We start from the raw sequence: 26,126 nt of genomic DNA, 5'->3' as shown, positions 1-26,126 counted from the left end.
GCATTTGTAAAATAATAAAATTAACATATCTATTGCGTTTTGGTAACATGTTTAAGAAAACACTATATTTCTTTTTATAAATTTTACCAAATTTTTTTGTTTAAAAAATTAACTATATAAATACGCAACACGAATATACAATGGCATTCGTGGGTCTTATGTGAGACCGTCTCACGGATCATAATCTGTGAGACAGATCAACCCTACCCATATTCACAATACAATGTAAATACTCTTAGCATAAAAAGTAATACTTTTTCATGGGTGATCCAAATAAGAGATCCGTCTCACAAATACGATTCGTGAGACCGTCTCACACAAATTTTTGCCTCAATGAAAATAAGGATTTGGGATCAAGGGCAAGAGTCAGAACTTTACCACTCCCATGTGTGAGGCATTTGAAAACAAGGTTATTCCGTAATTAAATAGATATCAAAAGGCAAACAAACAGACTGTGCTCTTACCCGAACTACTACCAAACAGACTAATAAGCATACAACATTAAAACTTAATTAAAATAATTAACACAGTGAAAACCAGATAACTTAATCATCTTACAATCCAAACGAAAACAGAACGATAACGGTAATCTTAAACATTAATACAACCATATCAAAAATATAATACTGCACGAGAATGCGATAAACCAAACAAAACTTTCACTGGATACCACCGAAAATCCAAATGCTTTATCCACTGCCCTAGCCATCCGAACCGTCTAACCTAAGACATGCTCTGTGGAATGAGATGCCCAAGATGAAAACAAGGACGTGAGCGACAATCGTCCAATACGAGAATGTACGAGTATTACCAACTGATATGATGCATGCGAAATGCAATATGCTCGGATATCATGAATCAAGTCAAGAATTTCATGCTCAGTCTAGAGGCGCTTGAATGTATAGTCTCTGATCTGCCCTAGACATGTTTTGGCTATCACACTCATCATCAAAATGCGGACCATAATGTCCAGGTCACCAGAGCCCATGGGTACAAAAACAGGCTGAGCCACCCCATCAAACGAGGTATATCTCAAAAGATATCAGGCTCAACATGATATATCATACATAATATGCCAAAGCAGTAAAAAAATGTATCATGCAACAGATAAATATCCAGCATATAAATGTGTATACTACACTTGGATATCTCAGTCAGTACATCACGCACTTTACTAAAACAATTTAACAGAAAACTCTGAAACTTAGACAATATCAACATAATGAAATCACTATCAAACTAGATCATATATTACCAAACACGCTACAAAATTCTCCCTAATGATCCTTAAATCACTGTTCAAGGCTTTAGGAATATACTTGCGTTCATCGTCAGCCCGCTGATGATGTCTCGATCTCAGTTCACCGACCCCTTCTTGAGTCGACACTAGCTCCAAAACTTCTCAACACCAAAGTGCCCTAGAAACTGGCTAGAAAACATAAGATATAATGCTAGAAACTCTCTCTGAATGATGCAGTGTAGGAAATGAAAAAATCAGCTTCCATTTATAGGTTGCATCCGGACTAGTTAAGAAAATCCGAATCAATCTTATATGCCACGTGCCAGAGTCTTATTTGTTTATTTGGATTTCTCGAGATTGTAATCTGAAGTAGATTGTGTTGTCCATTTTAAATTTGGTAGATCTTTAATTATCTCTTAATTAATATTTCATCCAAAATAAGGATTCAGGTCATTACAGTATGCTTGTTTATTTCCTAAAAAAATATTGTTTATAAAAATAAATATAGAGTGTGACTCATGTGATACGATCTCACATATCTTTATCTGTGAGACGACTCTACCTCGGTCCATGTCTTATGTGAAAAGTAATATTTATTTTTGATATAAAAATAATAATTTTTTATTGATTGAATCAGATAAAAATATCTATATCACAAAATAAACTAATGAATGGTCTCATGTGGCTTTTTGTGATACACATATTATTGAAGAAGTGTATTTTAAAAAATGATTTGGATATAAAAAATTGGAAATTGGTTTGGATTTAAATATTAGGATACAAGACAACTCGCCAAATACAGCTTAGGGTTGATCAATGTTTTTTTAGAAAAAACTTATTCAAACTGATCGAATTGAAATGCACCATACTTTTATTTTCAGTTTATTAAATAAAATAGTGATCATTTTTTTCCAATTTACACCACACCGCATAATATCTGTTAGGTGTAATATTCGTCTATGTAAAAAGACGATTGAATCGTGATGTTTGAGTATTGTTACAATACTAGCTATAACTTTTCTTAAAATGACAAACGTTTGATCCTACAATTGGAATCAGAGGTAAAAAATAATGAGTTCGATTTCTCATGAATTGCAAAAAATGCAATTTTTGGATGCGTTATATTATTGGATGCAATAACTACTTCTACTAGAAAAGCGATCGAACAATGACGTTTGAATTATTGTATATTTCAAAAGATTACGGTCACATTATTATAACCATCTATAACTATTGGTAAATGGATAAATACTCGGTTACACAATATATTGTGAGATAATTTAAATAAAAAGACACCAACCATATCGCATGCTTGAGATAAATATTTTTCATATCCATGATACAGTTGTATATTACTCTATTTATATTTAATCTTAGCAACTTGTAAAAAAATTGAATTTTTTATTATATTCGGAAACATTCTTCCCGCGATTTTGACATAATTTTACCCAATTTTTGAAATAAAAGATTCCACACTTTTATGGCATATTAGGATTCAATTGAAAGCAGAAAATCATATATTTCCACTTGATCTTTTAAATTATATAATATTTTTTCAAACAAATTCCATTTTTACTAATTATTAAAAATTATATACATCAAATATTATGTATAACAAAATACATAAAACACAGACAAAACATTCAATTAATCTTTTTTTTTTAAAAAATGAACAAATAAATTGTATTTTAAGAACAATAAACGATTACGTTTATAGTTTAGCATGGGCCTTCAGTTTAAAAAACTGGACCGTGGTCGCCCACGACCCAAACCCATTTTGACCCGAATTACGTTTGTAGTTTAGCACGGGCCTTCAGTTTCACGGTCCAGATTTGTACGGAAAACGTCACCCTGGAAGTAAGAAAACCTTTCTGGCGTTAGCCTTAGCCATATAGGCCACAATTTTATTATTATTTTTTTTTTTCAAATTTCGGTAAAGACGATGTTGCCGAGATCCAAGTACACAGAATCCCACATGCACAAAGGTTAGCAAAACCTGCGGCGACTTTAACTTTGTGTGAAAATGGAGGGGACCTTCTCGTGGGACATTTGGGTGGAAGAAGCTCTTTCGAAACTCGAATCTCTCAAGCTTATGCGTTCCCTTAGACCCATTCATCTCCCCAACGTTGTTACCGATCGATGTAGCTTCAACTCTGGCTCAATTGCAAATTCTTCGCTTAATCTTGATCGAGATTTTCAATTTTTTGATGGCCCACATAAATGGGACAGAGCTTCTGTTGAAGTGAACATTTCTGAAGCCACGTTTCGGAAATGGCTTCATGATGTCCCCAGTGCAGGTTAGCTTACTTGTTTCGAGGCTCTTTATTTGGTTTGATTTTGGTTCTTTGATTTGGTTGTTGGAAAGATTTCCTCTTGTCGATTTATGGTGCCGTTTTATTGTTTTCTTTGGTGCATGTACTGTACAATTGAGTGTGTTTGTATAGGAAGGTGTCTAATTTTAGTTTAGATGTTTAGCATTACTCGTTCTGGAGATTTTACAAGAATCTAAATTTAATTTTTGTTATTATTGTTGGTAAACGTTATATTTTTCAAGAAAGATTGAGTTTTTATGCTTTCATTACGCATTTCTATATTGTGTTATAGCAGGTTTTCAATGAATTTGCAATTGTCAACTCTATTTAAGGGAATAAATTATGAAATAAGAGGAAATATGTACATGAAAATGACGAAAAACCTTGATCTCTCTATCAACTTCAGTCTAGCATTTTTTCGTTTTTCTTCCTTCTGATTTTCATAGGGGACGACAATGAAGTTGAAAGTGGAAGAGATGGAAAGCTTAAGAAGCTGATTGTCTTCTCTGGAAATGATTATCTGGGATTGAGTTCGCATCCTACAGTCATTAATGCAGCTAGTAAGGCACGTATAGGTTGGCCAGTCAATTTCATGCAATTTAACTTTACTATGCATGCTACTGATGAAAGGTTTTTGTGTACTAATGCTGTAGTTTGCTGATTATGCAGGCAGCTTGGGAGCATGGAATGGGTCCTAGAGGCTCTGCTTTGATCTGTGGATATACGAGTTACCATAGGTTACTGGAATCATCATTGGCAGACTTAAAAAGGAAAGAGGTGTCATTTTCACGGCCTTGACATTAAATCATTAATATTTTTATCTGGCTTTTCTTTGGATTGAACTTAGGTTTCTTCCTTGTTCGTCAGGGCTGTTTTATTTCAACTACTTATGGTTTTAGTAGTAGAAAGTCTGTTTTGCATTTCTGCTGAGAGGAAATATTTCATCTTGAATGTCAAAAAGCCAACTCAAACTTCATTTTTTAAATCTGTGTCTCGTCTCTCACCATTGGCTGATTGAAAATGTGAACCTTTACTCTCAAAGTTTTGGAGGTAAATGTTATGTTTTTTGTTGTGGCAGTAGAAAATTATTGACTTGGGAAATTGAAGTGACTTTGAATACAAAAATACATAGTTTTAAAATTTACTTCATGAAATAGAGCTTTTCAAATTACTATTTAGTATACTGATTCACTGTTGTTCTAATGTTATATTAGGATTGCCTTCTTTGTCCAACAGGCTTTTCAGCCAACATGGCCTTTATGACAGCAGTTGGAACTGTTAGTTTGCTCATAGCTGGTCCTAAACCTTCAAAAGATGGCAAGATTGCTATATTTTCTGATGCCCTGAACCATGCTTCAATAATTGATGGTATTCGCCTTGCTGAGAAACAAGGAACTGCTGTGGCCTTTGTCTACAGGCATTGTGATATGAGCCATCTCGATGAGTTATTGTAGGCTTTTTGTTTGATTCTGCCATTCCTTTTGCCTTATTCTTCTCCTTTCAATAGGATTTTACGCTGATGTTGATTTTATGATCCAACAGGTCAAATTGTTCCATGAAGAAAAGAGTTGTTATAACTGATAGGTTCGCTAATTTCCTAAATTTGAAAATACCAGCTGATTGTGTTAATTCTTCTCTAAACTATTGAATGTTAATATCTGTTAGAGCTATATTAATTGTCTTTGTTGGATAATACGCTCCAGTTGTAAGCATTGCTTCTTTAAAAGATTCCTTACCCTTGCCATGCTTATCAAGCTAGAAGTAATGCAATGATTACATGCAGATATTTGCAACTTTTCTGCCACTTTCTGTAACGCATGAACATGATGTAAAATAATGCAAGTGAGAAACTGGTTTTCTTTCATTACTATAGTCCGACATTGATTTATTGTTTTAACCCTGTAATTCTTAGTGATATCAAGAATTTTTTAGCCCCAAAATAACTTTTTTGCACGGAATGATGGGATTTAATACGGACATCTAAATTGTTTAGTTTTGGAATTTTGTGATGCTAACTTCCTTGTTATGGCCTGAGGATAAAGTTGACTTTATGACTATTTATTGAGTATCTCTTAGTGGATACAAATTTCATCCATGAATTTTATTTGAACTAATGTATATTTGGTGAAGTAGAAAGTTATTTTATCCTTTTTGTCCAAACATCAGACTTCTAGGTCCAGAAAAAGTAAAACCTGGGAGGAAAAGATGCTTAATTTAACAGTGCAACGCCCCCCTCTCCTGTGATAACCCTTTCTTTGCTTTATAATGCTATCTAACTTGGATTACTTATGTTGTCTAAGCTGCCAGCCTGTTTAGCATGGATGGAGACTTTGCGCCTATGACCGAGCTTGCAAAACTTCGTAAAAAGCATGAATTTCTGCTAGTTATTGATGATGTAAGTTCTAACCTGTTGTCAATTCAAAAATATTTCTCCTGACAAAACATTCCTCCAGGAAAGCAGTGAAACTTCAGTCTCTTGTGATTGCTCTTTATTGATTTGGTTTTACATTAGTGCTGCTAACTTATTTTCAAACTTCTGGATGAATACGAATCTATTATATTTTAGCTAAACCATCACTTACATGTTTAGGCTCATGCAACATTTGTTTGCGGGAAAACTGGTGGTGGAGCAGCTGAAAAGTTCGATTGTGAAACATGCGTCGACATTTGCATTGGCACTCTGAGTAAAGCCGCGGGTTGCCATGGTGGATTCATAGCATGCAGGTAAGGCGACAGATAAACATTAATAAATTATAAGGCTCACTAGATATTCTCTGCCAATATTTAGCCTGAATTTTTATCCTATTCTGAGTAATACACGAGAGTTTACATTTAACATAGACCTGCTTCAAAGTTTTTATTTTCTTATATTTTCAACTCTTCTGGTAGCAAGACAATTAGTTCGTTTTGCTGTCTCAACTAAACATGGCTACTTTGTAGTAAATCATTTAAAAATGATTGCCTTGATTTACTCTCTTGATGGCAGCAAAAAATGGAAACTGCTCATTCAATCCCGGGGTCGTTCCTTTATATTTTCAACTTCGGCACCAGTTCCTGTTGCTGCCGCAGCCCATGGTTAGTTTTACTTTCTATAGCTAGAAAATTTATTTCCACAGTTTATCCATTATGTAATCTTATTCTTGATGAGGTGAGGAAAATCTAGCTTTCAAGAAAAATATTAAATATTTAAATGATCTAATCAAACAAACCCGTCATCCATCAGTGCGAATATTTTAGATGCTTGTGTTCCTATACAGCAGACAAGAGTGTACACCAACTGACCAAAGAACAAGTTTATTCTTGTAGTACAGCGGATAATGCCTCCTGTTACGAGTTTTATGAAGTAGAAGTCGACTCATAGTGGCTAAAAATTGGGAAATATTGAGAAAGCGTGATATGGGATTTTTTGTACACATGCCTCATCATCTTTTCTTCTTATGTTTTGTCCAACTTATGCAGCCGCTGTTGTTGTGGCGAAAAACGAGGCTTGGCGTAGGCAAGCTATCTTGAACCGAGTGCAAGAATTTCGTGCTTTGACAGGAATCCCCGTAGTGAGTCACATCATTTCACTTGTTGTCGGAACTGAAGACAAGGCTCTCCAAGCTAGCAGGTAATTCGCGCCATCTTCCAATCTTTCTGTACATTGTTTGCCATGCATAAAATGACTGATCAAACATCTTGAATCAGGCATCTTTTGAAACTTGGTTTCCATATAACCGCAATCAGGCCTCCTACAGTGTCCCCGAATTCTTGCAGGTTTGTCATCGAACTGACAATACTGCCACGAAGATCTACGATAAATTCGAGATAAGCGCCGATGTCATTGATTCATATGATTTTATCTGTTTTCAGGTTAAGGGTAACTCTGAGTGCAGCGCACACCAAGGATGATTTGATAAAGCTCACAAGTGCACTGTCTCAATGCATTAGTTTCAAAGAGGTTGAAGTATGTAGCCCAAGTTGCTACTCCAAACTTTAACTCTCCTATTCTTTTACTCGAATTTAGTGACGCATTCCCAAGTACTATAATTAATTCTCGTGTTTTGTAAATTTCTTCAATATCATTGTCTTTACAATTTTTTTATAAAAAAAATATGCGAGCCCGTCTTACATATAACATAATAAATAATAAAAAAATTCGAGTTACACGGTTAACATCGTTCCTAAAGTACTTATGTGGTTACAAATAAAATATTACATTTTAGGTTTTAAAACTAGTGTTTGTTCATACTAATATACACAATAAAATTTTAAAGCAGCAACACTAATTAATATAAATTTTATACAACTACTTTTGTTAAACAAAGTTGAAATTAAAATTGAAAAATTCAAAATAAAATTTAAGATTTTCTGATTTTTAATAAGTCCTTTTTTATTCATAATTTTTATATAAATTTAATTTTTCATGAAGAAAATAGAAACAGGGGGACTAAAATAAAATGTTTTGAAAATTTAAAAAATTACATCCATAGATACATGTTAAAATATTCCCAATGTTAAAAAATTATCTATATATATATTATTTGTTTTTCTGTTTTTCCAAATTGGGTTTTATCTTCCAGGGCTTTTGCTGTTTTGCATATATCCAAAGTTGGGATAATGAAATTTTATATATTAAAATAATAATCTTGCTCTTCGGTATTATTAGAACTTAAAAGGAATATTCATAATAAATAAAAAAGACAAAAACTTGTGTGAGACGGTTTCACCGGTCGTATTTTATGAGATATATATTTATTTGGGTCATCCATGAAAAAATATTACTTTCTATGCTAAGAATATTATTTTTTATTGTGAATATCGGTATGGTTAACCCGCCTCACAGATAAAGATTCGTGAGACCGTCTCACAAGAGACATACTCTAAAAATAGTTAGTTAGTGCCAATAATTTAATCTGACGAGTATGTAGCATATACTATTCATATTCAGATATTACGAGTAAATTACTATATAGAAAAAATCTTTGATAAATACGGTAAAATATGTAAAAGGAAAGAATCTAATAAAAGAAGTTCAAATTAATAAACAAAGAAAGATGATTAAATTGTGCAGAAAATAATCAACATTACTTAATATTCCTTGGTACACGATGAAAATAGCCAGACAAAAAATAAAAGAGATGAAGAAGCAAAATTTACAATTTTACGGGATAGTTTATTTATTCGCCTCAGATGGGATATCAAAGATAATCTTTACGTGCAAAAGATGATTGATATGAATATTTTAAACTTAGATAAAATCTATATAAGATTCACATAGATTTGTGTGAGACCTGTAATAATATCTTTTTTTCAATATCAAGTGTTAACTTATATTAAAGATATATTTCATATTAAATAAAAACTAAACAACGTCATAATAATAAATATTTTTCTGTTTATAATCATCATGAATTTTTCCAAAATAATCCTATAAAATTTATTTTTTTACAAATATACATATACCACACTAATTTTAAAAAAAAATGGATAAATAACTCCAAGTTGTATTTGGATTTAGAGTGTGTTTCATGTGAGACCGTGAGACGGTCAATCCTACGAATATTCACAATAAAAAGTAATATTATTAGCATAAAAAGTAATACTTTTCATGGATGATTCAAATAAGATATCCGTCTCACAAATACGACCCGTGAGACCGTGCACACAAGTTTTTGTCTTTGCCTTGGATTTATGGATTTGAAGTTAGATATTTCAAATCCTTAACAACAATTTATTGGTTTTTTTGTATAAATTAACTTGACAAAAAATCTAAAATAGTTATTTTGTGAGTAAATTTTAAATCTATGGTGATAAATTTCAAATCATTATTTAGATCCAAATTCTTAAACATTATATAAATAATTGCCACATGTACATTTTTTATTTTTTTGTTTTATATGGTATTCTTCTTATTATTATCACTTAATATTATAAAAGGTAATATTAAGTATCATGATATACATACCAAAAATAGGATGTAGTAATCTGATATATCGTAGAATTATAATACCAAACCGATAAGAATTTGAGATCAATTCCAAATTAAAGAGGACTCTTTCTGATCTCTATATATATATATATATATATATATATATATATAATAAAATAGAAATACGAACTCACAAAAATTTAATCACATCACATAAATCCCTGTTTCAAGAAAGAAAGTCCCTGAAATACAAGCCTTACCAGAATTCCAATGGCTAATTTCAACGAAGACATGTTGATGGAAATCTTTTCATGGTTATCTGGAAAGTGTCTGCGTAAATTTTCTCTTGAGTCGAGATCAGTCGATAAGCTACTGTCTGATGATTTTTTCGTCCGAAAACAGTCCAGAAACATGCGATTCCTGGGCGACTCCGATTTCTTCGTACAGAGTACTTATGGCTATAATGAAACGCTGCAACTTCATGTGAATTATAGCGAAGTCAGTCAGAGTACTAGTCTCTTGCCATGCAAAGGTGACGAATTTTTGAGTGTATTTGGGAAGATACGGGCCTCCTTCAATGGCTTGATTTGCAGCAGAAAAGATGAAGAGGGCCCCTTGTTTCTATTCAATCCAGCAACAAGATCCTATATGCGAGTACCTGTGCCTACAGATGAAGGAAGGTTCGACATCGTTCTCGCTGGGGAGGAACGTGAAAGTGTGGACGATTACACGTTGTTATCGGTAGTCCCCTCTTCCGAGTGGAGAGGGGAATCACGATTCAAGGTCTTCTCCCCAAGCGAGAAGATGTGGAAAGATTTGGCAGGAGTGGATTTTGGCGGAAGAAATATACTGTTTGATCTCACTGTTCAACTTGAAGGAGTTCTCTACTTTGTATCAGATAGTGGACAATACTTTGCGAAAGGGAGTCAATTCTTCTGGCCATATATCGTGGCTTACGACATCAAAGATCGCACCTCCAAATTCTTAAAGATACCGAAGAATGCGAGGAAGAGATCGTGGGATTCGGACCTTGCCATCTTCGAGTGGGGCAGGCCGCGCCCTAGCAATGGCAGCAGCACGATCTGCCTGGTCAGGTTCTGGAGGAGCATGTTCACCATTTGGTCTTTGTGTACCCGTGTAGACTCGGGTACTTCATATTGGACAAGGGTCTTTCATATGAGGATCAAAGCAATGGGCTCGAGCAATTTTGATACAACAATGGAGATCACCGACTACAGCATCTTGAATGGAACTACTTTGTTACTCGCTACGGATCAAAAGTTGTACAGCTACGATCTGGACGGGACGAATGCGAAGATTCAAGAACTGTGTGAGCATGACTTTGGCCGAGCAAAGGTTCACGTTCATTCGTTTCGGAGCACGCTTCGTCGGTGCGGACCCGATCACGCAGTCGTCAAATCATTTGATATGTGAAGATTAGTTTCATTTTATTACTACTGTTTTTCAGAAAAAAATGCGTTTAAATATTACCTTCCAAACAAAATTTCAGAATCATGTTTGAAAGAATTCGATTATTAATGTAAATATAATCAATCAATTAGACGATTCTTAGATCCGTGATTGGCAAATCATATATCTATAATTTTAAAATTTTTTTCCCTCAAATCCACGCCGCCAAATTTAGTTATCTGTAATAATAGAATCAAAGCATGGACATATATATTAAATTGCAATAATAATATCAAAATGGAAACTCTTTTAAGTATTTCTTCCTTGACATATGAACCATACAAGCCTAATGTGAAGTAAAAGGTTCCAAATCTAGAAATCACACCCAACGAGACAGATTCATATATCATTGGAATCACAAGTTAGGCTAATCTCTCCTCAAGAAAATAAGCCAAAAATTCAAACGACAAAAAACATAAACCAAGTGCAAAATGATATATTAAGTTCCATGATACGATGAAATGAAATTAAAATCATTAACCATGCATGGTTAGGTGGATTCATCAGATCCAGATTTGGGAGCAGAAAGTGCCAACCAGTTTCCAACTTCAGAAGCCAAACTTGAGGCTGAGGAAGAACAGCATGCATTCTGTTGCCTTTGATTAACATATTCCATTGCGTTTCTTGCCCCATACACACAACCGTCCCACACCTTTATATTTGCAACAGTTGACATCTGCAGCACATAATATTATGTTATACACAAATCCCAATATCAAGATTTCATTTTTGTAAAATTTATCATCAATTCATACGGATATAAGGTTTAAGGAAAGGTGAAAAAAATTAGATTCACTTACAAGAGGAATGGCATGGTTAGGACTATTGGGGACTTTCTTTGGATTGATCACAGTAGCTGTGGAGAAAGTATTGGCACCAACATCCTCAATATTTGTGCCTTCAGGTACAGTGGGAAGTGAAACTGCAACTGCACCTCTCTCCGCAAATGGCTTCACCGGCGGTGATGGGTGGAGGAGGTGCGGATAGGGAAGCTGCGGCGGAGCAGAGGCGGTGGAGGATGAAACTGAAGGTGGGGTTGGGATTTCAACCTGGACAAGAACCTGATCGGGCTGAGGGGACATGTTAGCACAAGGAGTGGAGTAATTCTTTACCATATTTGGCCAAAGAAAAGTCCCCTGAGGCTTGCAGATTCTGAACCCACTCTTCAGCCTTTGTATCTTTGCTGCCTTTTGGTCAGCCGATGGTGATGATCTGAAGGCTGGTTTCTCTACAAAATCTGATCTTTCATCTCCCACCGTTGATATTTCTTGTCCTTGAGGTTGCTTGTTCTTTGTCTTCTCTTTTTCAGATTTAAACTGATCTGTTGGAGCCATTAATGGGAAGTCTGTCCTCTCTCTTTCTTCCTCATTTGGTGTCATCAGCTTTCCAAATTTTTTCTGATTGAAAATTTCCATAATCATGCAATGATAACTAGTCAAAGGGTTAATATGCAATAAATGGTGCATGATAAAGTTACAAGTCAAAGGGTTATACATGCAATAAATGGTTGCATTTAATGCATATATATAGGTAGGCGTACAAGTTTTAAATGGGAAAGCTGGGGTATGCGACTCCCAAGATTGAAATACGAGTCTTTTGCACTACTTTTGCAATACACAGAATTGAACTATGTAATTCACTTATTATTTATGTGAGATAACTCTTTAGGATTCTAAATTAAAGTATAATAACTAGCTTACATAAATAATATTATGAAAGAAATTAATTTACTCATACATTCATATTGCTAGGTAAATGCGGTATAAATGTAGTTATAAAAAGGAAATGTTGTTTTATTGGAATCATAAACTTGCGGAATGCTACACAACAACAAATGGAAGCAAGCTATTCAATTCGAAGCATTAATAACTTGCAGTCATTTAAAGCAATAATTGGTTCACAGGCAGTATAAATGAATTGCTAAGTATTTAATACCTTCATTTCTTTCACAAAATAAGAGATGGCCATGAGTTGTTCTTCGAACATTTCCTGAAAAGCACATGTCATAATGAACATTTAAGACATGATCTAATAACTTTAAAATTTCTAAAATTATTGGAAACTAAATCTTAAATACCATTGAAAGAGGTGACTTGTCTAGATCACATTTTGGTGGTACCAGTTTAACAGCAAGTTGATCCAGCTTTTGATCACTTTTATTCCCAGAACAATTTGATATTAATGCCATTGATTGATTCTCTTCTAGCTTTCTTTTACAAGAAAGTTCATCCAGTTCTCTGTAAACAATCAATAAATTTCAATGTCCAAAAAAGGATAAGCTTTGTTTGGTAAGTAAGTTTAACTAGCATCACCTCTTTAACTTCACAATTTCTTCCTCTAATTGCTTGTTTGTTGCTACTAATTTTAAATGATCTCTGTTCACAAAACAACATAAAAGTTAGCAATTACCTTAAACTAAAGGGAGTATGTCCGAAAAATAATAGTTCGTTTATTGACAACAAATGCATATGTAGTTCACAATACATATTTCCTTACCGTTTTATGTTCGAAATATCGTCTTTCAAAAGCTTGATCTCATTTGCACAAATGGGATCCTGGGTTGGGGAATCACCAGGCTTCCAACCAGGTGGTGGAACCCAATAAGGGTCAGTGATCCCAGCATCCCTCCTTACATTAACAAGATCAGCACTTTCCAACCAATACTCCATTGCTCCATCGGCATTGTGTCGCCTCCGAAATCTTTCTTTTCCATCAGGTGCAAGCTTCCCTGCCATGTGCTTTAAGAGATGATCCAAGAGCCCTGTGTCACCGATCCTCTTCCTTGCTTCGGTTCTCAGTTGAGGCCGAAGAATAGGCTTCTCGGCCCTTGCTCCTTTCACTTTCATCACCTCCAAAAGATTCTGCTCCGCAAGTTTGTATCTAAACATTTCACACACTTTCAATACACTAGCCAATATCAATCAATCACAAACCGATTACACAGAACTTACCTCTCTGCAGACCAACGATCTTTAGGATTTTGAAGAACACGGGCTTCTTTAAATTTGATACCATTCTTGTTTCTCTTAAACCGATTCTTCTTCTGGTCAACCTGCTTCCGGTTTTTGGTCTTGGTCATTTCATTCTTTCGTTTCTTCGTACTAATGTTTCTTGTGGAATACCTCTTTCTTTTCAAATTCCACTCGGCTTCAGGAATCTTTTCCTCTTCATCCTCCTCATCACCTTCCTCAATATTCTCTTCTTCATCCTCCTCATCACCTTCCTCAATATTCTCTTCAATATCTTCTTCTTCTCCCATATCTTGATCTTCTTCTTTTATTTTTTCTTTGACTTTAATCACATCAGTATCACTCTCTTCATGTCCCTCTTCTTCTCCTGGGAACTCCCTCTTATCACCAACACACCTTAATTTCATCCCTATTTCATCAAATCCTGTCACAAAGCTTGAAGAAGAGTTCTGAGCATCAATTTTCCCACCGTTATCATCGTTTTCATCACTTTTATGCCTTCCCAAATACTTCACTTGCCTCCTAATCCCCCACCTTACCATCCCATTACCTTTCAACTCAGACAAGCAATACCCCTCCTGTTTATCTCTAAACGTTCCCACCGATGAACTAATCAACCAGAAATTCTCAGAGCACCTCTTTTCAGCAAATTTTTCCGCAGAAACTAATCGAAAAAGCACCTTTTCAGAAAGAGCCAATCCCATTACAAATTTCTCATCCAATGCAGGGTGCGTTTCCCTTTTGGTATAGCTGAAAAATGCGGTCAATGACTCCATGCTTGGGAACCTTACTGCCACATTAAGCTTTGTCTTCTCACATACCTAACCCAACACCATGAAATAAGAACTATTCAAAAATCCAGAAAACAAAAATAAAAAATATCCGGGGTTTTTATTGATGAAATTTTCTTACCATTGCTACACGTACGGATCTGAGCTGGACCGGAGTTCTTGGGGGTAAATGAATATGATCTATCTCGTAAAGTGCGCCGACTTGAATATGCTTTTGCATGTCGTCTTTATCCTTCTCATCTCCTACTAAAAGATAAGGTTTAGAATGCATTTTTTCCCTCACAAAACTCGATTCCGAATCCCAAACTTCTTGATTAATTTGATTTCTTTAAACAAATATTATGAATACTTTTAAGTTTGTGTAAATACAAGCTGAACAAAATCATGTATAAACACTTTTAACAGTACGTCTACCTTTAAGCAAGAGAGTGCAGTGGTCGGATGTTGGTGGCGGTGGTACGAGGTTGTGTCGGTCCAAACAAAGAGACTTTCCAGCGTCGTTTCCACCACCTTGTTCTGCCAGTGGCTCCATCTCCTGAGAAAATCACAGTGAAATTTTGTCTTTTCTAAGCAAATAAACTGTTTCTTCCTCTCATATATTATTATATTATGCAAATATATATATATATATACTTAGACATGTGTTCGTGTGCTGTGATCACAGAAAACATGCACACACGTTTGGCAAAATATTAGATCCAAAAGGGTTTTTGAAAAATTTTCAAGTCCCTCTCAATCGTGCTGTTCCTTTCGCAAACATCATAATGGATTTAAAGATTTGGGTTTTTTCAACAATGATGAAAATCACGCACTACACATGCATCTGGATTGGAACTCATGGAGAGTGAAAGCGCGTGAGAGATTGATACGGTTGTGTGGGACAAAAATAACAGAAGAAATGGAATTTTTGATGCGAAATCATGCGTGAGTTGACAGGTTGGGGAGAGAGAGAGGAGAGAGAAACAGCTTACAGTTACAGGGTTCATGTGGAGGGCTTTTCTGGATCGTTTTCTGTAATAGGTTTCCATCAGCGTAATCTGCATACAAACATGGATGAATAAACACAATGAATTTTTCCACAAAATCTGATCTTTTTACTACACAAAATTAATGGGGTTTTGGCAAATAATGAATAAAGAAAGGAAAAAAAGATTGGAGCTGGTTTAGGGTTTTCGAAAAGGGTTGAGATTGTCTGAAAAATCTGAAAAATACGATTATTTCCATTTATAGTAGAGAAATTAATATTGCGGCTGGGTATCAGAAAGGTTATGTCACAGATATAGAAATCAAAGCAGACAAACAACCTGAATATAAGCACCATAAACAGTGACAGACTCCATGCATTTGCATATGAACAGCAAGAAATAAGGCTGTAAAGTTCTGTGAAATCTGAAGTTCGAAGCAAATTTTGGGCACTTTTTTTAATTAAGATGAAGGATCGAAGAAATAGACTGAACCCATTTTCCGAAAATGTAGAAAAATTCAACCCGAGCAGATGACTCAAACGAAGTTCTACCGTGCCCGAACTGCTGTTTAGTGCCCAAGAATCAATTTTTCTTTGCAGAAGAGCCATGGGGGTTTCTGATAAAATGGATGTTTACAAGAACCCTAATATGCATAATGATTTTACAAGCATATCCATGCATGATCACAAAGAAAAATCATGTTCTTGGAGTGGAAAACAGAAGGCGAAAACATTTACTGGGAGCAAAAAGATTATACCTTTTTCATTTGAGATGCAGATCCAGAAGGAGCTGCGATGGATTTTCTTGAATGAGAATGCGCAGCTGATCATGTGAAAGTATAGAGAAGAAAATGCAAGAAACTCGAGAGAAAATGGATGGAAAAAACTGAAAATATATAATCTTTCCCGTGGAGAAATGGATTTGTGAAACTGGATTACTTAGAAGAATGGGATATTAATTTGTTGGCCAAAAACACTGATTCAAAATTCTGATTTTTTTTTTTAAAAAAAAAAAAGAATTTGAAAATTTTCACATAAACGGGTACTGCAAACACTTCACACACACGCACTGCAGGCATGGTCCCCTCAGCAGATTTATGATACGAATTTGCAAATATACCCCTATTTTTGTATCTATAGCTGGTAGAATCTATAGGTCTATATTGGTCAACTATTATATATATTTCAACTTTCAAATATTAAATAAGGTAAAAAAAAATTATTAAAAGGGAAGAAACCGATCAAAAAAAGTAGAATATAGTTTAAATAGGAAATTTACAATTTTGATCTATAAATCGCAAGTTTTTCAATTTTGTTATGTTGTGAGCCAATTATGGTCTCGTTCCATTAATTTTTTATTTGTTTTATTTTAATCATTTGTCAACCGAGTGCTGACATGATATTAAATTAAAATATTTCGAATTTGAGTTTGATTGGAGCTAGTATGTATAAGAATTTGGTTCCATGCATTTGATTTTAACTAATTCTGAAGCACTACCATGAAAACGTTCAAGTTATCACGAAGGATGAATACCAATGTATCATTTGGTGTACTTAAAGAAGGTGAGATGAGACATAATGTTTTATTTATCTAATTTTTAGGTCAACCATGTCAAGCCTCGGGCACAGGCTTGCACCTACGCGACTATATAATAAGTCCTTATAAAAATTACTTCGTATCCGTCAACGTTTTATTAAAATGGTCAACCTAAGTTGCTACAGGAGTATATTGTAAGCTCTTATAAAACATTTTAAACTTTCATTTTCAACCAACATGGGACAATGATATCACAATTACCCCTCATTCAGAACACAAAGTCCTTGTCACACACTACCCCTCGATCTACAAGCACTGAAAATCTAATGATGGCTCGTACAGGTTCAAGAGTTGGCTCCCGTGATGTAGCACTTTTCTCTGCAGGTTCAAGAGGTAGATACAACCTACGTAACACTTTGTCATGTACAAAACTTATTTCCCGGTGTTCCTGCTGATGACTGTCTCTGATATCATATTGTCACGCCTCGGGTCCATGCCCGCGCCTATGCGAATGTACAATAGGCCCATATAGAAACTACTTTGTATCTATCATCTCTTTACCATAATAGTTAACTCAAGTTGTTATAGAGATCACTTGTAAGCCTTTGTAAAGCTTTTTAAACTTTTATTTTCAATCAATATGAGACAAGGGTATCACAAGCCAAATAAATTTTTTTACCTCCCATACCGATGATTCAATGGCAAATAACTTTCCTTGAATAAAATACACAAAATTATCAGTATAGAGTTGATGCTATTTTTGTTATATAATGATGTTAGGATAAATTATTTATAATATTTTGTTATTTTTCTATAATTTTTAATTTGCTTATTTTTATATCTTTTTTCACAATAATTTAGAAATATCCATAACTTACTCGAAATAATTCAAATTTGAGAAAATATAATATCGGTGGTAATATGATATCCGGATATGATATGTATATTCAATCCTACGAAGAGTATGAGGATGATGATGAAATTGAATATACGGTGATGAATATGAATATAATAAATAAAATGAGAACATATGATACATAATCATATTCAAACTCAACTCATTTTCATCCCTAGTGTGGGGGCCCGTACTCCTGATTACCATTTAATAATCAAACAACCGTGAATCATTAATGTAAAAAGATAAAATGATTAAAAAAAATTCTTTTGGGCCAATAGAAATTTCGGCATGACCTCACAATAAGTATGACATCCCAAAAATTTCAAAACAAAATTTATATACTCGAAATAAAGTCATAACATAAATTCATAAACTTACAGCTGCACTGGCTAGGACTATCACATGCAGAGTCGGCAAGGCTCGATCACACAATTATCAATCCAAAAACATCGTAAAAGTAACAATACAGAAACACAGGGCATCTCCTCGCAAATGTATTGACTCGATGATATAATACACACACACAAAACTACGGGACACCGCTACCTGGCTCTGCACTAGACGCATCAAATCTTCTGGATAACCTACTATGACATAAAAAAACAACCACAACATAAAAATGAAAGAGGAGCAGTACGACGAACCAGTAAAATTATAACAAATATAATTGACATTAAATAAAATCAAGTAAAATGCAATGAAATACAATTTGTATGATCGAGCCTTTCCGGCTCTGGATGTGTTAGTCCTGGCCAGTGCGGTTTGTGAATTGATCTATTACTTTATTTCGAGCATATAAATGTTGTTTGTGTTGTTTAGAAATTTTTGGGATATCCTACGTATGGGAAGGTCATGCCAAAATTTTTGTTGGCCCAAAATGAAAATGATTTTTATTTTATTATGGTCTTAAAAGATAAGTAGGAACATAGACTCAAAAGACAACTAAAATCATAAATCTTCTTCAATATTGACATTGATTTTTTCATTCTATTATACTGTTATATATAGATTTCAGCTTTAACTTTGTTTTTATTCTAATTCATGTGGTTTTTTGTTACTATTTGTATAGTCGTTAGAAGAGGTTTATGTTCTTGCTCGCTTACCTATATATATATATATATATATATATATATATATATGAGTAGAGGCGTAAAAATCCGCCACAATTTGAAGGTGTGAAAGACTGTTTATCTCTAATCCATAAGAAGGGTGAAACTTGTCTTTAAATTTCGAACAGAGAATGAAAATCTTGCATAAACCACAACATGAATAACATAAGTTGTTCTTGTTTATTTTTGTTAATCCGATTTTTCGATGTTGATATAATGAGAAAAAAAGTTGCATCTTTAACCGTTGTTGGTTAACCTGTAGGTGGAGTGACCACTATGGAGTCGTTTCTGAAGAAGTTCTTATTGTTGGTTAACCTGTAGGTGGAGTGACCTCTATGGAGCTGTTTCTGAAGAAGTTCTTCTCAAAGGTATACACCAGGATGATAGAGGACACAGAGATTAGCAACTACTGTAAATTTGACAGCCAATTGCTGACATTATTCACATCCTCACTCTACTGAGCCGGCTTTATCACTTCATGACTTTTCGCCTCATTTGTCACCAAATCCTTTGGACGAAAAACGTCAATGCTTGTTGGAGGCGTAGCGTTTCTTCTTGTTGCAGCACTTAATGGTGCTGCCGCCAATATATACATGCTGATTTTTGGCCGAGTCCTGCTTGGAGTTGTTGTCGGTTTCACTAACCAGGTAAATGTAAACCATTTCAAATCTCCTGTTAAACTAAATGTTACATTCTTTCACACACCGAGCAGATGTTCACTTTGAAATTCCTCTCAGTATATCTGACTGTATAGTATAAAATTTAACGTGAGATTATGAAAGCAGTGAGCACCTCCAAGTTTTGTCTAGAAAATTTATTATTTGGGATTGTTTTGCAGGCGGTCCCTTTGTATCTTTCGGAAATGGCGCTGCCTAAGTACAGAGGAGCAATCAGTAATGGTTTCCAGTTATGTATATGTATAGGGTTCTTTGCAGCAAGCCTTGTTAACTACAGTACTGAAAAAATCACTGGTGGATGGGGTGGGCGAGTTTCACTCGCCATGGTTGCAACTCTAGCATCAGTTTTAACATTGGGAGCAGTCTTTCCACCAGACACACCGAACAGCATCATTCAACGGACAAACGACCATGAAGAAGCAAAACGTATACTGCAAAGAATTCGAGGCACGGATGATGTGGACGCAGAACTAGAAGATCTTGTCAGAGCAAGGGACGTTCCAAAGACCAAAAAAAACCAATACAAAATCATCCTCTAACGGAACTACAGGCCCCAACTTGTGATGTCTATCGCCATCCCATATTTTCAAATTGTAACAGGAATAAATGTGATTGGGTTCTATGCGCCAATACTATTTCGTACAATTGGTTTGGGTGAAAGTGCTTCTCTCATGTCTTCGGTGCTCACGGGGGTTGTCGGGTCCACCACAAGTCCACAACCTTGATAGCAATGCTGGTTGTCGACAGAACCGGGAGAAAACTTTTGCTAATAATTGGCGGAATAACGATGCTAGTTTCTCAGGTGATCATCGGTGGCATACTGGCAGCTAAACTAGGGGATCACAACGAATTAAGCAAAACAACCTCCTACATGGTTTTGACATGGATTTGCGTATACATTGCTGGTTTTGGAGTTTCTTGGGGTCCATTAGGATGGTTGATTCCTAGTAAGATTTTCCCTTTGGAAATCCGATCCGCAGGACAGAGCATCACTGTGGCCCGTAAATTTTCTTTTCACTTTCATCGTTGGGCAGACGTTCTTGGCGATGCTTTGTCGTTTCAAGTCTGACCTTTTCATCTTCTTAGGGGGGTGGGTCTTGGTGATGACCGTGTTCGTCTATGTTCTATTACCGGAGACGAAGACTGTGCCGATGAAACAGATGGAGAGGATATGGAGAGAGCATTGGTTTTGGAAGAAAATAGTGGGAATAAGCAGGGATCCCATCCACAAGATTCATGCAGCCAGCAGCATTGCTTAGCACAACAAATTAGCGGTAAGGGATATCAGATAGTACGTGTTTCATACGGTATTTACTAATTGCAGTTGTAGAATACTTACATATAAAGGCTAAAATCAATGCATTTATTCAGAAACTTGATGTGGCACCAATCTATCTCACTAACGTAAAAAAATCAACCAAAAAATCCATGCTACTGGTTCTGCGCCAGGTTTAACTTCCATCATCGCCAATTCCAAGTACTAATAAGAATCATTAAATTTAATTTTTGAAAAAACCACGGGGAAATATATACATTGGAACATGAAGAACAACATCAACAAATTGAGTTCATCCATTAATGTTCCAACAAAAATAAAATGCTTCAGATTTTGTAATAAAACACCTACAACCTCTAGAATCGGAGATTAATCCCCCCCCTCTTTTTCTCGAAGGATCAGAAAAAGATGGGTCCGGATCTCCTGCGGGAATGATTTGGGCCTTTTTTTGGTTCAACGAATTATAGATAATTAATGATTTATATGATAACACCAACGGTAGATAGGAACCGAACTGTCTCACGACGTTCTAAACCCAACTCACGTACCGCAGCTTAGCTGCAAAAGTCAAAAAAGTATCCGTGCTGGTCTTTGACATCAAAAAAGAAGGTCATACCAAACCCATCACAACTTCTTCACTTGAAGCCCTTCTGTATAGCAGCAAAGCCAGGTGCTCTTATTTTACGACGGTTTTGAAAATGATAAAAAAAAGGGTATCCCCTGACCTCTACAAGTCATGGATAATTATGAGATGAGATCCTTCCGAATGAACTAATACAATGCCTAGAATTATTATTTATTTTCTTTCGTTTTCCTAATTGAAGAAATAATTGGAAAATAAAACAGCAAGTACAAAAATGAGTAATAATCCCCAGTAGAGACTAGTACGATTCAATTCAACATTTTGTTCGTTCGGGTTTGATTGTGTCATAGCTCTATAATTCGGGATTAGGTTTACTTCGTTTACTGTGAAGAGTGCCATCCAATGACCTATCCATGCGGTAGGCATAATGGTGAGGGGGGCCGCTGGGACAATCAGACCTCTGGTCCACCTGAAAAGGTGTTCCCGAGCCTTTTCTTACACCTCTCCTCTCTCCAATCCTCGATCAATTAAATAGCACTTCCTCCATTATAAGTGGATCTAACTCAACTCATAACTCATAGCTACAGGATAGGAAGAGCCTGTACTCGTAGGACTCGCCAGGCTCATTAGCTCCTTGTCTTTTGAGTTACAGGTGAGCTCCATCAATCCTTCTTTTGGTATTGCTCAATCGCCGCGAAGGCTCACTTCATTTCATATTATCTTATGTGATGGACGAAATCGGGCGAAACCAATTCCCAGGGTGTGACGGGCGGTGTGTACAGGGCCCGGGTACATATTCACCGCCGTAGTAAATAGACGAGAAAATAGAATTTCTTTTTTCGTCTTTACAAAAAAGAAATAGGAGTTAGCTGTGATACGTTCACTAAAAAAAAATCCTTTTGTAGCCAATAATCTATTAATAAAAATAGAAAAGCTTAATAAAAAAGAAGAAAAAAAATAATAGTAACTTGGTCCCGTGCATCTACCATTATACCCACAATGATCGGCCATACCCCTTAAAGGCTATCTCTTAGTTCTGTAAAGGAGATACCACAAGTAGCTGTATACCTTTGAGCGAAGAATTAGAGTCAACGGGAGAATCGATCAATCGCCCCAGGTCATCTCGTTTAAAAGTATGACCGCTAGAAATCCTTTATCTTTTAAACCTAATCGCTCTTTTGATTTCGGAAAAAACTTTCTTTATCAATATACTTCTTCTTTTACACACACCTCGATTCCATAATAAGAATATAAATAGTTAGGATTCATTAAAAAAATATAGAATCCCCTCGTGGGGAGAAGTCCTTCCCGTATCAGGTCCTAAAAGCAAGAATTCTCAACTATACGATTACGAGACCACCAGACGCGCATTCAGTGAGAAAAGCGACGAACTCCATTAACTTACCCAGCTACCTCTAGACCTAGCTGCTGTCGACCGCCTGGGAAATATATACATTGGAACATGAAGAACAACATCAACAAATTGAGTTCATCCATTAATGTTCCAACAAAAATAAAATGCTTCAGATTTTGTAATAAATGCAAATTACCATATAGTATTATAATTACAATATAATATTATTATTTTATCAAAAGTATTATTTTTCGCCATAACTACGAATGATTTGTCTCACATATATGTCATATTTATAAGATCGTATTACAATAGAACAATAATTATAATAATAATAATACAAAATGAGTTAATCATTAGCATTGCTGTATATGAGTTTGTCCCTACTTTTTTACCTCGTTTTCAATCCAATACTTCGAACTTCCCAACAAATAATAAGTATCGTCATTTTTCAGATATATAAATTTTGTTTATTTTTCATATAGATAAAAAAAAATTATTGAAAAAACAAAATTGATAAACTAATTTTATATTTTATAGAAATGACTAGACATTTTTCTAAAATTTAATTAATAGAGATATATTAAAAACAACAACAAAACTCTTCGGTCAATATAGAAATTAGAATATATATTGGATTTTATCTTTGACTAGCATTCAGCTCCAATCAACGGAGACTAGGAGCCATGTGTACCGACTGACCATATTCAACTGGTGTTGGTGTCAGTAAAAACCAGCGACTATGAAAGGTTTGTTCGGATTATTCCATCCTATCCTGCAGAGTGCTTGTAGAGGTATATCAAAATATCGGAATTTTTTCTAGCTTAATTTTTTTTCTCATGAAGTGAAATCACAACCATTCATATAGAATATGTGGGCACTGTCCTTCACACCCAGGATCGAACGAACCGGTTTGTTCATACTATTTATATAAATAGTGTTTTTTACTCAATATACAATACGTGTATTAAAAAAATAAATCATGATCAGTTATTCAATCATGATATATGAATGAATGACTATGATTCATCACTCAACACAAATATCTAGGTACCGTTTGATTCGCTACATTATTTATCTATATTTTTATCTAATCCAATCTCATGTTTGATGCACCATATTATTTATTCACCTACCTATCATTTTGACCCGATTTAAGATCCAATTTTATGGATAATTATTTGATTAATAAAATTGGATCTTAAACCGGGTCAAAATGATTATTAAAACAACTTAAAATTTTAACGATAAATATTGGACTATTAATCTATCCTTATTTAATCCACTCAACCAAACACACCTAATTGCAAACACACCTAATTGCAACTGAATGTCTTTAATTTGCTTGGTTTTGCTGTTCCACAACATGTTTTCTTGTTTTTTTTTTTAAAAACCCATTTCACTTACTTAACTATGATTGTTTTTCTTTTATTTATCCTAATCTTTTGACAATTAAGGAGAATGAATTACTTTTGATACATGGGGAAGGAAGCAGGGGAGAGTTAAATTTTTTGAATTCAAATAGTAATATTTCAAAGTTTGAAGAGTGATTATCTTATTGTATAAATTGCATTCAAATAATTAGTAAACACCTTGTATTGTAAGAAGTGGAATTTATAAAAATTAAAAATCATGCCACGAAATTTAATTTATTGTACTGTTTTCCATTGGGGTATTATTGATATTGAAATCGCACAAACCTAGTATAACTTTTGGATTCTTACTTCTTAATTAATCTTAGATTCCAAAGAAGTTACTTCAAAGCAATTATCAATTAAATCTATGCTTTATAGATCGAGGTGAAAATATCGAACTTAACTACTCTATTTATAATAAGCTCGTATTTTTAACGATTAAAAAGATATTATTAAACTCGTCCGATCTATAAAAAAAAATTGTTTTTTTAAATAGCCGTATATTATTTGTTATTATCTTTCGAACTAAGAGATAGTTTGGTACAATTTGATCTTGAAACTCAATATCTCAGCTTATATACTTAATAAATGGTTGGATGTCTACATTCATCAAGAAAGTGTTTAGAAAATGGACCCTCAAATAACAAAGCATGATAAATCTTTTTTTTATTAATGAGATCTTTTTCTAATACAAACATGTAAAAAAATATTGAATTCCAAATATATTAGAACGCAAATATCATTGAATTTTCTCTAAACCATTAACTTAAATACTTTAGATCTAACTCGAGCCATAAAAACATTATATGAATGAATTATTGCATGCATATACTTGCAGCATCTTAATAAATTAGAATTCATGAAGTATAATTAAAAGAGAAAATCGTCTTTTCAATTCGTTATGCTTTCCCTCTTGTACGTTATATAGTCAAATTGAAGTGTTAATCCGGTATGTCCAATTTTTTTTGGCAATTTTGATCCGAATTTTTTCGGAAAAACCAATGTTCATCGGAAGTTGATTATTTAGCGTCAGAACTTTCCTATGTCACATAAAAATTGGAGATCGTTCAAAACAAGGGAAGGAAGATTACGTACCATATATCACATAAACCTTATCAGTGAACATATTTTCACGTACGTAGTGACAAACTACTGAATTATTGAAACCCAACTGACAAGAATTTATTTCACCTTACAATATTACAATGAATAGTAAGGTTTGTGTTCAAACTTTATCAGTGAACATATTTCCACACAGCGACAAACTACTAACTTATACCTGATTGACAAGAATTTCATTTCACCTTTGTTAACCCAACCAAAATATTTTCATAATTTGTTGATATTATTTATTCAACTCCTTTCTAAATCAATCTCCGATCATAATATAAATGATTCAAAGATAGAATTTTAAATGATACAAAAATATTTTTTTATAGCTCAAATGTCTCATAAAATGATATCGAAATATTTTATGTATTTAGTATGAATATATTAATATAACAACAAAGGATTAAATATTAATTTTATATTATGCTTCGACAATCTTTTAAATTTTAATATTCGTTGGTTCTATGCTCTAAACCACCTAGACTCATTCGAGATTTCTTGTAATTCACA

General features: G+C 34.4%; 2 protein-coding genes and 1 pseudogene across 3 annotated transcripts in view; 2 read left to right on the top strand and 1 right to left on the bottom strand.

The window, feature by feature from the left end:
• The window catches only part of LOC140825527 (large ribosomal subunit protein eL15-like), a 92,575-nt gene that overhangs the window by 18,115 nt on the left and 48,334 nt on the right, over positions 1-26,126 (bottom strand). The window lies entirely within an intron of this gene.
• LOC140825469 (8-amino-7-oxononanoate synthase) lies at positions 3,166-7,618 on the top strand. 2 transcript variants are annotated; one of them, XM_073187267.1, is made up of 11 exons: positions 3,166-3,537; positions 3,999-4,121; positions 4,226-4,329; positions 4,767-5,002; positions 5,095-5,136; positions 5,860-5,947; positions 6,143-6,276; positions 6,539-6,627; positions 7,012-7,162; positions 7,240-7,308; positions 7,405-7,618. In XM_073187267.1, exons 1-11 carry the CDS (start codon positions 3,264-3,266, stop codon positions 7,529-7,531), a joined length of 1,437 nt encoding a protein of 478 aa, XP_073043368.1. In that variant the 5' UTR covers positions 3,166-3,263; the 3' UTR covers positions 7,532-7,618. The 2 variants fall into 2 exon arrangements, with proteins under 2 accessions (XP_073043368.1, XP_073043377.1); XM_073187276.1 differs by lacking the exon at positions 3,166-3,537 and having other exon boundaries at positions 3,999-4,127; positions 4,222-4,329.
• Positions 19,268-21,255, top strand: LOC140810874 (hexose carrier protein HEX6-like; annotated as a pseudogene).

The sequence above is a fragment of the Primulina eburnea genome, chromosome 1 (genome assembly GCF_022965805.1).
Source record: "Primulina eburnea isolate SZY01 chromosome 1, ASM2296580v1, whole genome shotgun sequence".
In the NCBI taxonomy this organism is placed as follows: domain Eukaryota; kingdom Viridiplantae; phylum Streptophyta; class Magnoliopsida; order Lamiales; family Gesneriaceae; genus Primulina; species Primulina eburnea.
This window is presented reverse-complemented; position numbering and strand designations above follow the sequence as displayed.